Source organism: Neocloeon triangulifer, unplaced genomic scaffold (genome assembly GCF_031216515.1).
Source record: "Neocloeon triangulifer isolate White Clay Creek 2 clone unplaced genomic scaffold, ASM3121651v1 ptg000012l, whole genome shotgun sequence".
NCBI lineage: Eukaryota > Metazoa > Arthropoda > Insecta > Ephemeroptera > Baetidae > Neocloeon > Neocloeon triangulifer.
The window spans coordinates 2,878,587-2,894,408 of record NW_026775554.1 but is presented as its reverse complement, the minus strand read 5'-3'; the positions used below and the strand labels follow the sequence as shown (position 1 = coordinate 2,894,408).

The following is a 15,822-nucleotide window of genomic DNA, read 5'->3' as shown; positions in this document are numbered from 1 at the left end:
CGTTTACAAAATAAATAAGCTTACAGAGGATTGAAAGTTAAAAGCGAAATGGATTAAATTGGGGTATTTATTCCCACTTGCAATTGATATTTCCAGTTTTCTGAAACGGCGGAGATGTTGCCAGTTTCCTCTAAGTGTGTGTAAATGAATTTTTAGAAAATGACGGCTTTGCCAAAAAAAGTGATGTAATAATCGAAGGCAACACACTTCTTAATCGTCATAATAGTGGGTGTCTTTCTTAAAGAGATACTTTCAATTAATTCCTGTTTCAGTCTGAGCACTCAAGAGCTTGAAACAATAAATTTAATTTTTATATATTGCCCGGAAATATATACGAGTTGGCTTTTGCACACAAATTTTGAGCTAATTCTACTATACTTTAATTAATATTATCATTATTTTGTTTGCAATACGCTGTTGAGGATGCAAATGGTAAAACTTTCTGGTGCTATATACACATACATAGATAGAAAATGGATGCGTTCAATATACATAATACAGTTTTTGCCAATGATTAACTGAGCTGGCTGAGCTGACGTGGTAAATGTAAGGCAGTCACTTCTGGCCATTTTAATTAAGAAGCGTTTCCAATATTGCTCAATGCAAAATAATTATATTTTGACCCAATTTTTATATTGCTCACTTTGCACTATTCTTAATGGATACAATCTGCATTTTACATTGCGTTTGTCCATGTTCAATTTAAGTAAATAGACAAAGTGATCTGCAGTTCATTATTACATGGCCAGCTTGCAAGAAAACCAGTTCAGTCAATCATTTGCACGACATAGTTTCATGAATAACTGTCATATTGGCACGAATATTTATTTTGCTTTAATTAAAGTCAAAGGATAGCGATAAAGGTTGGGTTTGCTTTGGCAAAAAGTGAGGCGCCCAAAAAAAATTGCTTTTGCGCTTGTCTCATTTTATACAGATCATTCGCGACCCACCCTGAACATACAAGAGCACATTTATAATAAATACTATATGTAAATATTACATTACTTCACGAAGCAGGTGGGCTAAATCCTTGCTCATTTTGTTTTTTGAAGACTAGGAATCTGAGGACCAGTCCTCTTGGACACTATACAATTAACTCTTTCCTCCAGATACAAGTGATTTATCACTTGAGTTTTTTTAAACACGCAAAACACGCGCAAGGTCTGTTCAATAGTTATATAGGATTTTTCAGCAATACATTTAAACGAGCTGTGTATATTGCGCGCCTCCAGTTACAAGCAAACCCTGCCTCAAATATTATAAAGCACTCTGATAAGAGCTTCCTTTGATCATCATAAGCATACAAAGATTTCAATTAAAACACACTTCTAACTAGAAATGCAAGTTATGGCGTTCTTTTTTATGTAATTTAGAGGAAGGGCGGGAACGTATAAAATATAAATCAAAGCTTTACAAGAGATTCGAATAGAAAACCTTGTAATTTATGAAGGTTTAATTTTAATTGGATTCTATTTTAAGCAGAATAATTAGACTCACATTTCGCAGGCTTTAAAGCTACCAAGGTTAAATTACGATTTTTTAAATTTTGTTGATATTTTCCAGCCAGCTAAGTTCTTTCTTACGAACACCAATTTAAATGCAACAACCCGAATCAGTAAACACATTTGAGCAAGCGCATGAAATTATTGTGCTTTCAAAAAGAAAGTGCAAAAGTGGAGGAATCTAACATTAGAGAGCAATATTTAAAAAGATCCACGGCACGGAATGTCGTCTTCAAGAATTGCACAAAAACTTGAGATGGTAAATGACTGAAATTTTAGCTGGGTTTATACTAATAACTTTAAAATTGTTCACTTGGTAATGCCAAGTCGCAGTTACTCATGATGATATAGAAGTCAATTTTTTTCACCACTGAAAGTTTAGCTTGACAGAAGACATACTTGCATCTTGTCTTAAGAGGGTACGGGGCTCGAACTTACGAGCTGTCCAACACTCAGAAAAGACCTTTCTTCTTTTTCTTGTCCTTGCCGTCAACGGTCCTGAAACAAAACCACACAATGTTACCAAGCTGACATTTGAAAAAACGGCCTATCAAGTGAAAGGTCAAACAAAAATGAGTCCCCAGGGAATTCCTTCGGCAATTTATAAAGTTTAACAGTTGGAAGAAAAAAGGAATGTGGTGCATGGTTTTGCTATTTTGGTAGCGCAAAATGTTATTATGAATTTATATAAATTGAAGATTTTAATCCGATCCAAACAATCAGTGAGACAGTTTAATCAATTTTATTTTTAAACAATCTTTCAACACAAGACTCACTCTTTTGAATTAGCTTCCAGTGAACGCCGTCTGAGCTCTTCAATAGTGACACCTGTGCTCTGCTCCCAAGCAAGCCTCTCTTTCTCAAACTGGGAACGCCGTTCTTCAAGTTCTTTTTGCTGTTGCTCCAGCGACTTGCGCATCTGCTCGTGTCTTCGTTGCAACTGAAAAATAATAAATTTTGTCATTTGAAATTACATTTCACTGCCAAACTCACATCTGTTTCAGAATCTTTCAGCTTTTGCTTCTTTTCTGACACCTTCATCTTGAAAACCTGTTCCATTTCAGCTTCCATTTTCTTCATCTTGGCTTCGTGCTCGCGCTTCTCATCCTCCATTTGTGCAAGCGGATTCCTGAAACACAAATTAAAATTAAGAGAAAATAAGACAGACGAATGACAGAAAGGTTCCGCGACCAAGGGCAATATTAGTCAAAACCTAGCAGGCTGCTTATAGAGGAACCTTTCTAGCCACGTTTTTAGAAGAGACTCACCACACCGCCATAAACGAATCCATTTGTGAGCTTAGACTAATAGAGGAGAAGGTTAATGTCAGGTTCCCAAATAACCAGCCTAACTAGAAACCATGCAGCTGTAATTTTTTTTATAAAAACTTACACGTTGGACAGTGTGGACTTGTTTCCCTCTGCTGTTCCCAGGGTGGCTAGTTTGCGACACCTGAAGTTTTCGTAATGCACGCTGCCAGTGATTTCTTTTAAGTCCTGAAGATGAGTGCGCAGCAGCATGTTGCGCAAAGCCAAAAAGTCGCAATGCTCAAGATTTTCGACTGAAACCAACAAGATTTAGTTTTTAAATTGAACACTCAACAACTGCATCTACCTTCAGCAACTCCCCAAGGATACCTCCTTCCACGCACTCTTTTTCCTCCCTCCATCTCCAAGACCGTGTTTGATCCGACCACAGCAAACGGGACTCTGGCTTTCAGCTTGGCGTTTTGCTTGGCCTCTTCGTCTTCTTCCGGGGAATCGGGGAATTCATAGATTTTAATCTTGTGTTGATGGATTTCCTGCAAGATCTGCTTCTTGAAAGCAGTGCACTCTTCAGGGGTCATGGTGTCGGCCTTGGCGAGCACTGGCACAATGTTAACCCGATCGTGCAGACGCTGCATAAATTCAACGTCGAGGGGCTTGAGACCATGGCCAGAGGGAGCAATGAAGTAGAGACAGCAGTGTACACGGCCATCCAATGGTGGCTGAGGTTGCGTAGTGGCAGTGGCCACAACGGCAGCAGGCGCCTGTCTGGTTACCCGTGACTCGTGGTTCAGGTACTCTTCGTAGCGCGCCTCCACATAATCTAGCACTGGTTGCCAGCTGAATCAAAAATAAAAATAAATTTGTTTAATCATTTGACTGGTGATTTTTAAATATTCGATGTTCTCAAAATAATTTTAATGTTCAATAAAAATAAGCGTACCAGTTTGAATTGTCGACAGCATCCCCGAATCCTGGAGTGTCAACCACTGTGAGAGTGAGATTGACGCCGTTCTCCTTCAGCAACACCCTTGTCGTGTCAACGCGCACAGTTTTTGCCACTCGCTCAGATGGCCCAGGATACTGATTTGAGTAAATGTCGGAAAGGAACATCGAGTTGACGAGGGTTGATTTTCCCAGCCCACTTTCACCTAGAAAAAGTTCAAATTAAAAAAAAAAAAAAAAACAAAGATAAAGCCACTCTACATACCAACAACCATAAGGGTGAAGTCGAAACCCCTTTTGACCGCCTTCCTGTAAACTTGGTTAGGTAAGCTTGCAAAACCAACATAGCCGTCTAGTTGCTTTGTCGCTGGCTGAGGTTTTCGCACCTGTTGTTTCTCATCCTTGTCTCTTTCGCGGAACCTGCCAAATTATTTTGTAAATTATTTATAGTTTCAAAAGTTATTATTAAACATCAATAAAAATTTTATGCCACATAAAAAAAAAGAAAATCTTCACATTCAATTCAAAAGCAACTTGACAGCATTTTTGTGCCGAGATGTTTGGATCCGGAGAAAATTCTTGTTTTCTGATTCGATGAACTGGAGCGAGTATTGTGATGGCAATACCAAGTGTGCCTTGCGTGCTAATATGAGAAAAGTGACTTTTCTTGTTTTGCGACTTTGAACACGTGCAGACTACAGAGCAGCCTGCAGTCTGAAAAATTGCATTAGCATTTTTCCTCCTACTAGTCCTACTATTCAACAGAAGCAAAATGGCTCGGATGTTAATGACAAATAATAACAATTTATCAATAACTAAAATCTCTGCTCATACTTTCTAGATAAAATGATAATGCTTTCTGAAGAAAATACTAAAGGCAGTGCGAATAATGAATAAATCATTAGGCCGAACCTGTTTTCCTTATTTTCAGTGTGGTTGGTGGTAGCTGCTGCGGCTGCGGCGGCCGCAGCTGCCTCCCTCTTGGCCAACAGGGCAGTGACGACGTCCTTGTTGGACGGCGGCGGCGGTTTTGAGTCCGGAGGCTGGGGCGGCTGCCCGAGAACGCTAGGGGCGGCGACGGTAGTCATGTTAGCAGTTACAGTTCCTCCTGAATTGGCGTTTGGCAACTCGCTCTTGAAGAAGAGTTCGCGTTTGCTTTGCAGCTGCAAAATAAAAATGAACAATGTTGAATGTAAAAGGCAAAAACATCCTTATGCTGTGTTTCAAAAATATATGTGTGAATAGCAAGGCTTCTACGGTTCATTAAAAATAGTAAATTCAACTCACAATTAGTAACCCACTTATAAGAAAATATTAATTTCTACTGGTTTTATTAATCGCAGTTTTCATTTGCATCTAAAATACATTTTGATAACTTGCACTAATAAATAAATATATAAATCACAGGGAAATATTTAGAAAATTTCACATTTTGAACAGAATGTATGATTATATACATAAGCAAAGGTTTGAAAAGGTCGGTTGGAGAAGAGACCACAAAATACCTTTGAAAAACGTATGAAAAACACTAAAAGCGATGCAGACGGAGCAGGAGACAAACCACACACAAACTGAAAGGGCTTCTTTCTATCTCACCGCGAAACAGGAGGTGATTGAGGCGGAGGTTGGGCACAGCGCACTCATGGGACTAACTCACGGTCTCGGTGCAATGCCACGGCAGACCGACCCTTGCACGCCTTAAAAAAGAACCACCAACGCCTCTAAAGGCAAGTTCGGATCCCTTAAAAGGGCAGCGGTGTACGCGCGCTGCCTTCTATTATCAAATTGGTCGCGCGATGTTTATCAACTTTCAAATTTGGACAAATTAAACTTTGTGATTTTGCAAGAGGCGTTGTGGCACGTCGAGTGGTCTGCCGAGACTGCCGCTCGAAAGTCAGGTTTGGCGGCGTCAAGCCTACCTGCCCAGAGATGCTCGGAGGGAGGGAGGAACTGTTCCATATATTTATTCTATTCACGGAACAAAGCACGAGTTGCTCTCTGACCGCAGCTCCAGTTTGTCTCCAAAAATGTCACACGCAAAACTTTGGAGCGGCACCAAAATCGATGGGGCTTTAAATGCCACACAGGGAGGATTTATTTCCGCTGACATTCACAAAATAGATCCAGTTCTGCTCCATAAAAATCGCACCGAAATTAAGGCAAAAGGATTTCAGAGCCCCTCTCTAGCTCGCGCTCTGTTTTGCATAAGAAGCGCGCATCAGTCTGTTATAAATGTGCACGCACTGTACAGTAGCAAGAATGCGTTTAGAATTTAATTGTCGGCTGATTAAATTACACCAGCGCAAACAAGAAACTGTTATTTACTTTGTGGAATAACAAAAAATAAATACGAGAACTTATTTTTCTTTAGATTTAAAATTTATATCAAATAAAAAAAGAGACAGAACGTGGTTGGTTCAATAACATAAATTTTAACTAGCAGAAAAATGGCGCAGCGAAAAATTTGACTTTGTGAAATTTACAATTTAAATTATCTTGTAGCCCAAATTAATGACATAATTAAGCATGTGAGACTAAAAGATTCCTATAATTTTTTCAAAATATTTTCAAAAACTAAACTCATAAGTCGAGTTGTTTATTTGCCAGTTTTTGATAAAATTTTGAAATTCATCATGTCAATTCAAAATTAGTCGGGCTGCATTTTTACTGACTTTTTCCTATACCTCACAAAAATAAATAAGTAAATAAAAAATAGCGTTCATTTTCAAAATTGAAATCAAAATTTTACTTAAAGTGACCTTGAAAGTGTTTCTAAACGTTTGATCACCATTGAAAAGTTGGCAGGCGTCTCAAAATTCCGATAGAAAAGCTATTTTCAAATTTTTAACTAATACAAAAGTTTTTTTTATTAGGAAAAAATGTGGGATTTCTAACCTCAAAGACTGTCACTTGCTATTATTTTCAAAGAGTCAAATTTTTCAACTGAACTCATCCTTGTTAATTTACAAACAATTAAATAACTTTGGCATGAGCAAGGTTTGTGGAACTTGCATTATATTTAATTACCTGATATTATTCATCAATTTTGCAACCAAATGTGTCAAAGTAACAGCTATTTTTAACAAAACACATATCAAACTTGCAAACGTGAGTGGACTGCGATTAAAAGTGCGGGAAAACACCAAGTGAATATTAATTAATCACGCTTTAATCGATATTTTACGACACACATGCTCGTCAGCAACTTTTAAAATTTTCTTTCTAAGTAACCAACAAATTTAGCAGTCAGAATAATTGAAAGATTTATAATTACTTGGGGTTTCAATGGGGTCCGTTCGAAAAGGTCACGGGGCAACCCTACTTACCCTCGACATGGTTGTGAGGTCAGAGCGGCAGCAAAGTCACAAAGGGCACTCGGAGGAAGATTGATTGATTTTTTTGTACAGATTTTTTTTTGTTCACGTGCAGAAGCTGGTTAGTCGGTTGGTTAGGGTTTACACTACAGTCGGAAAGGTGCGAAAGAAAGGTTCATATCCGGTCGAGATCAAACACTTACAGCTGCGGTGACATTCAACGACGCCAGCGAGATCCAAACCACGAGCAGCAGCAGCACCACCGGAAACAGAGACCAACAGGAAAACTGATTAGAATAATTTACAATTTATTAATTTTTTTAAACCAAAATTTTCAGAGATAATTCGTGACGCATTCTTCTGGGTGTAATTTTAGAATTGGAGTCGAAGCAATTTAAATTCCTTTCTTCTCATAAATATTGGTTGTTGCTCATTCCGCCTCGAGCCACCGTGCTTGACACGAACGGCGGTTTTTAAACATTTATATTATCTCCGGGATAAAAGAGGAACTAACGTTGACGCGGCCGGGACTTTTTTTACCACCGCCTTATTTAAATACAGACTGACACAAGCCCCGATTGTTCCGAGTGGTGTTTATTTTGACATTTCCGCCATCGGCTTCTCAGGAATGCCAAATTTAGAAAACGTTTGGCGTGACAATGACACAGTTTTCGCTTGTTTTTAATTCGCCGGCGGAAAATTTGCTGATCGTGACTTCAACCAAAAACAAGAAGCAAAACGTGAGAACGCTTAAAATAATATTTGTTCTGAAGCAGAACGATTTTTTTTATGAATTAAAATTACAAGAAAATAATTATGACAATATTTATTGTATAAACTTGAACAAAAATGGAAATTAATTTGATTTTTTTTTAATTCTAGAAATAAATTTTCGTATAATTTGATGCACTTACCAGGACGTTTTTACACTCCTCCGATTTGAAATTAAAATACAAATATTTCCGTGCGAGCAGTCGCCACACGGCTAACTTGCTCTTGTTTACGTCCACATGAAGTGCGAATAAAGTATGCACTGGCGTAGGAGTTGCTCGAAGCAGTAACTGCCGTGCGCTAATCGCTCCACCCATTTCTTAATTGTTAACGCATGGGGGAATTAATTTATGATCGACGACGGTCATTGTGATTGATGTTTTGTCGTCAGGCCATTCCAAACGATTGAGTTTTAGCGGATGAGTGATGAAGAAATACGTGGAAATGCCTTGTTATTGTGCGGAACTGAATCAATTTGCGAAATTTTTGCTTAATGGATAGGAAAATTCATATTATTTATTCGCGGTAGCGAATTTTTCCGCTATGAGAGATTAATTAATTATTGAGAAAATTTTGGAACGGCATTGATTAATTTTAAGAAAAAATTTTAATTTCTTTTAAATTACTTTGAGGAAACGCTGAAAAGGAAAGTTAGTGGAGCAGCTAGCAAAAGAAAAAGCCAGACGGCCTGGAACTGTCAAACAAACCCCGGCCAACGGATGTCACCGAAAACGCCAAATTTGATCTCAAATCCCACGTCCCACTGCCCAAAATCATTGCAAACGATTCGCGGTTTTGGTGAATTTCAATAATTTGTGTTAATCTGTGCAAAAATGAGCCCCGGCTTACCGCTGCGCTGCATTTTGTCCGGTAAAGCGAAGCCGTTCACGCCCGTATCCATCAACACAAAAATACATACACACAAAAACGTCACAAACCCGTCTGTGGTTATTGAAACGCGCAAGAGGAATGCACGTTGACTCCATTAACGACCCTAAAAACCGCGCGAAACTTAAAAGTTTATGAAGAGATGGTACTAAGAAGCCGGCATTCCTCCGAAAGAGATTTTATTTTTCATGGCGGATCAACGCATCTCAAATCTGTCGGTGAAACCCCGCTCAATGGGGTGTATACTAAGGAGAAGGAGGAAGGAAAACCGCGGTTGGCTCTCATTGGTTCTACCAGTGATTTAGTTCAACCATTCTGTACAACTCCCTTGTCTTTACACCTTTTGTTTATAGAAAAATTAGAAAACAACTGTGCTCGGAAGTCTGCACGTGTTTGTTGCAGTGAAGCTTTTGACGCATTTTTATGTTTAATTTTGTTGAAATATTGTTAGTTGTAGATTTAAATCTCAGCAACTAGCATCCAGATTGATATTAAACTCGTCTCTCGATCGAAACCTGCAAAATGTCGACCGGCAGTCGAATTTTCGCTCAAAACCGAGCCTTGGGCTTCGTGAGCAATCATATTCCACTCGAGATTCGCTACATCGAACGGCGAAAGGAAAATTTGGTTTTAACTTGTGTCGGTCGCCACTTTCACACTTATGGATCGTTCCACTTCACCCTGATCAATACAAGTGGAGAACACCCTGAAGAAATAACAGCGATGGCTGCAGACAAATATTACGTCTACACCGCTGCAGGAAACAAGGTATGTAATTTTTCTTTTGTATCAAATAACAATTAAAAATTTTTAATCGTAGGTCATGGCTTGGAGAGGCGGGACGCATGTCAAACACAATTACGTCGGACACGACTTACCTGTCCATCTTTTGCTGCCCATCGGCAGTCATCTAGTGTCGGTGGACGAAGGAAACTGTTTGAAAGTCTGGCACATTGATGCAGCCGAGATCTACACAGAAATCCAATTTGAATTGTCATTTGAAGTCACAGCATTGATGCACCCTGCAACGTACACTAATAAAATTCTCCTAGGTAGTCAACAGGGTCAAATGCAGCTTTGGAATTTGCACACTCGAAAGTAAAATTTGTCGAGACTTATTTGAGCAATCCTAAAGTGTTTTCTCCAGGTTGATCTACACTTTTTCTGGTTGGGGCTCTGGCGTTTCCGTCATTGAGCAGGCACCAGCACTTGATGTAGTTGCAGTTGGACTGTTCGATGGCAGAATTTTGGTCCATAACCTTAAATACGACGAAACAATCATCGATTTTTCACAAGTATATTTTCTTAACATACATTTTCTTGGGATCTCTAATTTTTCTTCTGCGTCAGGATTGGGGACAGGTGACGTCAATTACCTTCAGGACTGATGGACCTCCATTGATGTACACGGGAACAAACGCAGGACACATCATAACTTGGGACTTGGAGAAAAAGGAGCACATCGATCAAATCTGGAATGCCCACTATGGACCTGTAACTGGCCTCAAATGTCTTCCGTCAGAACCTTTGATGGTTTCATCTTCCCCTGATAATTCACTGAAAGTGAGCTTAAATAAACTAAAATAAAAGTTTTATTTCCACCTTTTAATTAGATGTGGATTTTTGACATGGCTGACGGAGGTGCCAGACTTTTGAAAATAAGGGAAGGCCATTCCCTGCCTCCGACATTTATTAAATTCCACAGACAAGACCAAATTTTTACCACCGGCGCTGATTCAACTTTGAAAGTATTCAGGTAATTAAAAAAAAAATTGTTTTATGGATACTCTAAAAATTCCCCTTGATTTACAGCACTGTCACTGAAACAAAGAATCACAGCTACGGTCGCGCCGTCTACAACAAGAAAGCCTTTAAAAGGATCAAAAACAAAAGAAGTCCTGACGCTCCTCTTGTCATGCCACCGATGATCGAGTTGGCCAGCGAAGCAACCAGAGAGAAAGATTGGGACAGCGTTTGTGCTTTGCACAGGGGTCTAGCAGAAGTAACAACATGGTCAAGTGACAAAGGCTGCATGGGTGAACACAGATTATCTCACAAAAGGTGAAATAAAAATGTTTTAGAAAACATTTATTTGCTAATTTATAATTAATCTAGATTCCAAGAACAGCCAGAACTAAGAGCAGCCGTCGCCACAAGTATTTGCATCACTCACTGCGGAAACTTTGTCCTTGTCGGCTATAGCACTGGCCACATGGACCGGTTCAACTTGCAGTCTGGATTGCATCGATGCGAGTACAAACTGCCCAAGGACCTACCTGCCCATAAGGGTGCTGTCAGGGGCATCTCGACCGAAGGTCTCAACCAGTCGGTTGTTTCTGGTGGGGCTGACGCTTTTATCCGCTTCTGGAACTTCCAAGAGGGAAAGACCCTGGGAAGACTGGCTATGTCCCAAGCTGTAGCATTCTTTTGCCAAAACAGGTAAATTACAATAAAAGTCCTAATACATTTCAAACCCTACCATTTCATTTGAATTTCAGAAATAGTTCATTGCTGGGAATAGCACTAGATGACAATTCTCTCTGTGTTGTGGACATTCTTTCTCGAAACATCATAAGAAGGCTTCCGAACCACCAGTCAAGGTTGACTAGCACCGAGTTCAGTCAGGATGCGCGCTGGATTTTGACGTCAACAACAGACTGCAAGATTCGAACATGGGATGTTCCTTCGGCAAATATGATTGACGTCTTCAAGTAAGAAATTCGTGTTATTTCACTTTGGATATTGTAATTATTAAATTTCATAACAGGGTTCCTTTACCTGTGACTCGGATGGCCCTAAATTTGACGGGAGAGCTTTTGGCTACGATTCACGTCGATTCAGTTGGAGTCTACTTGTGGTTCAACAAGGTCATCCACATGTATGTCTCCCTGCGTCCCCTGCCTTTTGACGCAGAAGCCATTCTTGCTGGTCTGCCCAGCCAAGGCTATAACGAGCTAGAAATTCTGGACTCTGACCTGCAGGATGTAGTTTTGGAAGAAGAGGAATACAAGTCACCTGAACAGCTGAAGGGTGACCTTATTACCTTGTCGACGCTTTCAACCTCGAGGTGGGTCAACGTTCTGGATCTGGACATCATCAAAAGGCGCAACAAGCCCAAAGAGAAGCCCAAGGCTCCCTCAGCAGCACCTTTCTTCCTTCCTACTATTCCCTCACTGGAATACAAATTCGATCTGCGGCCGACCTTGGAAGAGCAGCAGGAACCTACTCCTCAAGGTATTTCAGACCTGAGCCGTCTGGCAAAGATGCTCGTCGAGAGTGCTGGGGACACTGAAAAGTTGTCAGAATTTTTGAAGACTCTTGGCCCCTCTGCTTTGGATGCTGAAATTCTGAATTTGTCTGGCATGGGAGACTCAATCACATCTTTAGCAAATTTTGTTGATTTTGTTAGGTCGCTGATGGAGCAAAAGAAAGATTTTGAGCTGGCGCAAATGTATCTAGCTCTCTTCTTGAAGCACCACGGTGATCAATGCATTGCAGATCAGACTTTGTCTGAAAAAATTGAACTGTTGAGGGAAATTCAGCAAAAAGGTTGGGCGCAAGTTGAAAAGCACATGCTCTACTGCAAAAGTGTTGTCCATGCATTGAAAAGGTTATAAAAGGAAATTTTATATTTTTAACAGAAAGGAAATATCTATATGCAATTTTATTTAAAACTATACCAGAAAAATGTGTCATTTTAGTGATAATTAGATATTTATTGTAAGACAAAAACATAATTTGCATTATTTGCAATATGCGCCCCTGCGACTTTCAGAGGTAGGCAACTTGCGTGCGCGACTTTCAAAATTCACAGGGAACTTGCTGTCTGGTAAATTAAAATATAATATATTAAGGAGATACAAAGAGCATTAAAAGAATAAAGAGTTTTTTTTTAGATTCATAGAGTATTTAGGCACCTTTTTTAAATCAGTGAATTGCAAAAAGTGCACCAAGTGACTTCATTCTTTTATGCTCAGTTTTATTTTTGAGCTCAATTAAAACGAAAAGGATTTGAACAAGATAAAAATATTACATTTTTAAACATGTATATCATATCTTTTTTGCCTAGTATATATGCTGAATATTTAAATTCTTCGCGGAATGAGCCCTCGCAGCCAAGGAGGACCTAATAGCTGCTGTACGCTCATATATTTTTAGTTGCAAATATATTATTTAAAGCTACTATTTTTATTATTTTTTATACAAATAATTATCACATAATAAATTGTTTCGTTTAATTATAGTGAAAATTAAATTACAATTATCCTGTAACGGGTGTACTGCGTAAAAAAAGAATAGAAGTCACTTGCAAAAAAATCAATAATTCCTTGCGCCGCTGCAATCCTTTTAAGCTCCACCCCTAATAGCACCGCAGCTAAAGCAGGGCCACAGCAGTGCACAAATAGGTGTGGAAGCGGTGGTCTTGGCAAACATGTAACTACGGAGAATCTTAATTTTGCTGACTGAGATTTTGGTATTCGTCACCTCGCTTTGCGGTAATTTTATTTTTTTGTGTAAAAAGTTATTTTCGAAAGAACTACATAACAATGAATTTATAAATGCAGAATATGTATTTTACATTTATATAGTAGTCTGTAGAATTATTTAAAACAAACAGGCGTTCACAGATTTTTCACACGTTTTCTCTAGGGGATCCCTGAGTGTCAGTCAAATAATAATGGAACTTCACTTGACCTGTGCTTTCCGAAGACATGCATCCAAGTGCTTACAATTTCAGAACATGCTTCCAAAATAAACGCGTGTTCTTGGTGTTGATTTTGGCTACGTTCTTCCTTTGCTACGGTTTTTACAGGTAACGATAAAAATACTACGCACTTTGTGCACATATCTGTAAAAATTTACGGAAGCCTCATCTTTTCAATTTAAAATTTACGTTCGAACATATACTTAATTATAATTTAATTATTACTTTTTTCAGTTTTAACTTATGCGTCATTACTGCAAGCCAAGAATTCATACAGGATGTTTCCACAAGCACTGAAGAGTACTTTTCCCTTGGCCCTGAGAATGCTGCCAGGGTTAAGGTTACATACCCTGAAACTGCCTCACAGAATTTCCTAGACAACGCCACGTGGGCGCACCAATATTCGGACCTGCAAGGTCTTAAAGCAAGAAGGAGGTTGCCCGTGGCTCTAATAATCGGTGTCAAAAAAGGTGGTACAAGAGCCCTTATTGAATTTATCAGGGTTCATCCTGACATAAGGGCTGCTGGCTCTGAAATTCACTTCTTTGATAGGTTTTTTAATCGTGGATTTGAGTGGTACAGGTAAATTGGAAAAAAATTTAATTTTCACATTTATATTTAAATATAAATTATAGACTTCAAATGCCACCAACCTACGACGGTCAGGTTACTATGGAAAAGACTCCCAGCTATTTTGTTACCAAAGATGTACCTAAAAGGGTTTTCCAGATGAACCCTTCAATGAAATTATTAATTGTAGTAAGAGATCCTGTCGAACGAGCAATATCCGACTATACGCAGGCTTCGAGGTGAAAATTATTTAGTAATTTTTTCTTTAGGATTTTGGCTCAAACTTAATTAATTGCAGCAAGAAGCTAGACATGAGGAGTTTTGAAAATCTTGCCTTCATTAACGGAACTTCCGGCCTTGTGGACACATCTTGGGGTCCAGTTCGGATCGGGGTCTACATCCGGCATCTCGAGCGTTGGCTGAGACACTTTCCACTCAATCAGTTTCTCTTCGTCTCTGGTGAGCAGCTAATCACCAACCCTGCTGCAGAAATGGCGAGGGTGCAAAATTTTCTTGGTCTGCGACACCACGTGACGGAGAAGAATTTTTATTTGAACACCACAAAGGGATTTCCATGCTTGCTGAAGGCAGCAGGAAGCCCTGGACCCCATTGCTTGGGTAAGACAAAAGGAAGAAATCATCCTCTAATCAAGATGAGCGTCATCCAACTTTTAAGAGAATTTTACCGTCCTTTCAATGCACGGCTCTACCAGGTCACAGGAACAAACTTTGGCTGGCCGTAGCGACCAAGAATTTGCACTTAAAGATTTGATAAAAACGTAGATGACCGCACAAATTTTAGTATTTTGTCTTGTATTGATATGTGCATTCAAGAAATAATTTAAATTAATAATGTTTATCAGGTATTTATTTTAAAAAAGATGAAAAATTCAAGTGCCAAATTTAGAAAAAATATTTAAAAATAGCAAGTCTCAATCTTATTACAAGCCCGAGTACTTATTGATTGTTTTGGTGGATTACAATATAGTAAAATATTTGCCAAAAAGAAAGTCACGCCTGAAAATTAGTGTGTATTAAATAATGCAAAATGATCAACAGACTGGTTCCTCATTCAATTGCACAAGTGTGTAATCAAATATTTGAATATTGATCTCATGAAAGACATGTGACTGCTTAAAATAACGATAAAAAGCAATAAATTTTCAGTTAATTTGGGGTTGACATTGACAACCTTTGTTAACTTTTTTCTTAATTGTTAAAAAAGGATCTACTGACACAAAATGTAATTTTGTTGTTAATTTTGCTCCATTAGGCACTGAATAACTATTTTACGGAGATGCTTTGATTTGACAGAAATTATTAAATAGTGCTGTTACTTTATAGTCACAAATGTTTAAAATCTTAAACGAGGAACAAATTTTAGTCATGTCATAATAAGAGTCATTTTGTAAGTCGTATGTCTTATCCTTTGAGAGGTAATTAATGTATCACTTCGCATACTTTCACAATAATTTGCACTGACAAAACTAATTTTTATTAGTTCTTATTATCGAGTCTGCCCGACAATGGTAAAGCAATCTTAAAAGAGAAATATGTACAAATTAAGTAGGGGACGGAGGGATAATCTTTTATTTAATGTTAAATTTTGCAAAAAGAAGTTTTGAAAATTGTTACAACAAATATTATTTATCTTAGGTCAGTAAAAATTAAATGAATTAAATTATATGGAACTGGTTAAGTGCCAATTAAAAAAAAACAATTTTCTGCTTAAGACCCAAAGAGTGGGTTTATAATTGTGCAAATTGAAATGATTGTTGTATTCACTGATGAAAATAAAAAAGTTTACAGAAAAATTAATTTATTATTTAAATATAGTTTTCTCCTATTTGCAAGATTTGCTG

At 38.4% G+C, this 15,822-nt stretch overlaps 3 protein-coding genes across 6 annotated transcripts; 2 read left to right on the top strand and 1 right to left on the bottom strand.

Moving 5' to 3' along the window:
• Window positions 1–241: 241 nt before the first annotated feature.
• LOC132197817 (septin-7) lies at window positions 242–8,761 on the bottom strand. 4 transcript variants are annotated; one of them, XM_059621380.1, is made up of 10 exons: window positions 8,647–8,761; window positions 7,039–7,231; window positions 4,625–4,875; window positions 3,978–4,132; window positions 3,711–3,918; window positions 3,117–3,607; window positions 2,895–3,063; window positions 2,496–2,631; window positions 2,279–2,442; window positions 242–2,000 (listed from the first exon to the last, which is right to left on the bottom strand). In XM_059621380.1, exons 2-10 carry the CDS (start codon window positions 7,045–7,047, stop codon window positions 1,955–1,957), a joined length of 1,629 nt encoding a protein of 542 aa, XP_059477363.1. In that variant the 5' UTR covers window positions 7,048–7,231; window positions 8,647–8,761; the 3' UTR covers window positions 242–1,954. The 4 variants fall into 4 exon arrangements, with proteins under 4 accessions (XP_059477363.1, XP_059477364.1, XP_059477362.1 ...); XM_059621381.1 differs by lacking the exon at window positions 8,647–8,761 and adding an exon at window positions 7,941–7,958; XM_059621379.1 differs by lacking the exons at window positions 7,039–7,231; window positions 8,647–8,761 and adding an exon at window positions 5,309–6,030.
• Window positions 8,762–9,031: 270 nt separating this feature from the next.
• LOC132197813 (WD repeat-containing protein 36) lies at window positions 9,032–12,520 on the top strand. Its single transcript, XM_059621372.1, has 9 exons — window positions 9,032–9,453; window positions 9,506–9,783; window positions 9,833–9,980; window positions 10,036–10,248; window positions 10,299–10,441; window positions 10,498–10,746; window positions 10,801–11,124; window positions 11,184–11,396; window positions 11,453–12,520. The coding sequence occupies exons 1-9, from the start codon at window positions 9,208–9,210 to the stop codon at window positions 12,300–12,302; spliced, it is 2,664 nt and encodes an 887-aa protein (XP_059477355.1). The 5' UTR covers window positions 9,032–9,207; the 3' UTR covers window positions 12,303–12,520.
• Window positions 12,521–13,035: 515 nt separating this feature from the next.
• LOC132197821 (heparan sulfate glucosamine 3-O-sulfotransferase 3B1) lies at window positions 13,036–15,772 on the top strand. The gene is made up of 5 exons (XM_059621390.1): window positions 13,036–13,181; window positions 13,336–13,498; window positions 13,625–13,972; window positions 14,026–14,199; window positions 14,259–15,772. The coding sequence occupies exons 2-5, from the start codon at window positions 13,398–13,400 to the stop codon at window positions 14,701–14,703; spliced, it is 1,068 nt and encodes a 355-aa protein (XP_059477373.1). The 5' UTR covers window positions 13,036–13,181; window positions 13,336–13,397; the 3' UTR covers window positions 14,704–15,772.
• Window positions 15,773–15,822: the final 50 nt, after the last annotated feature.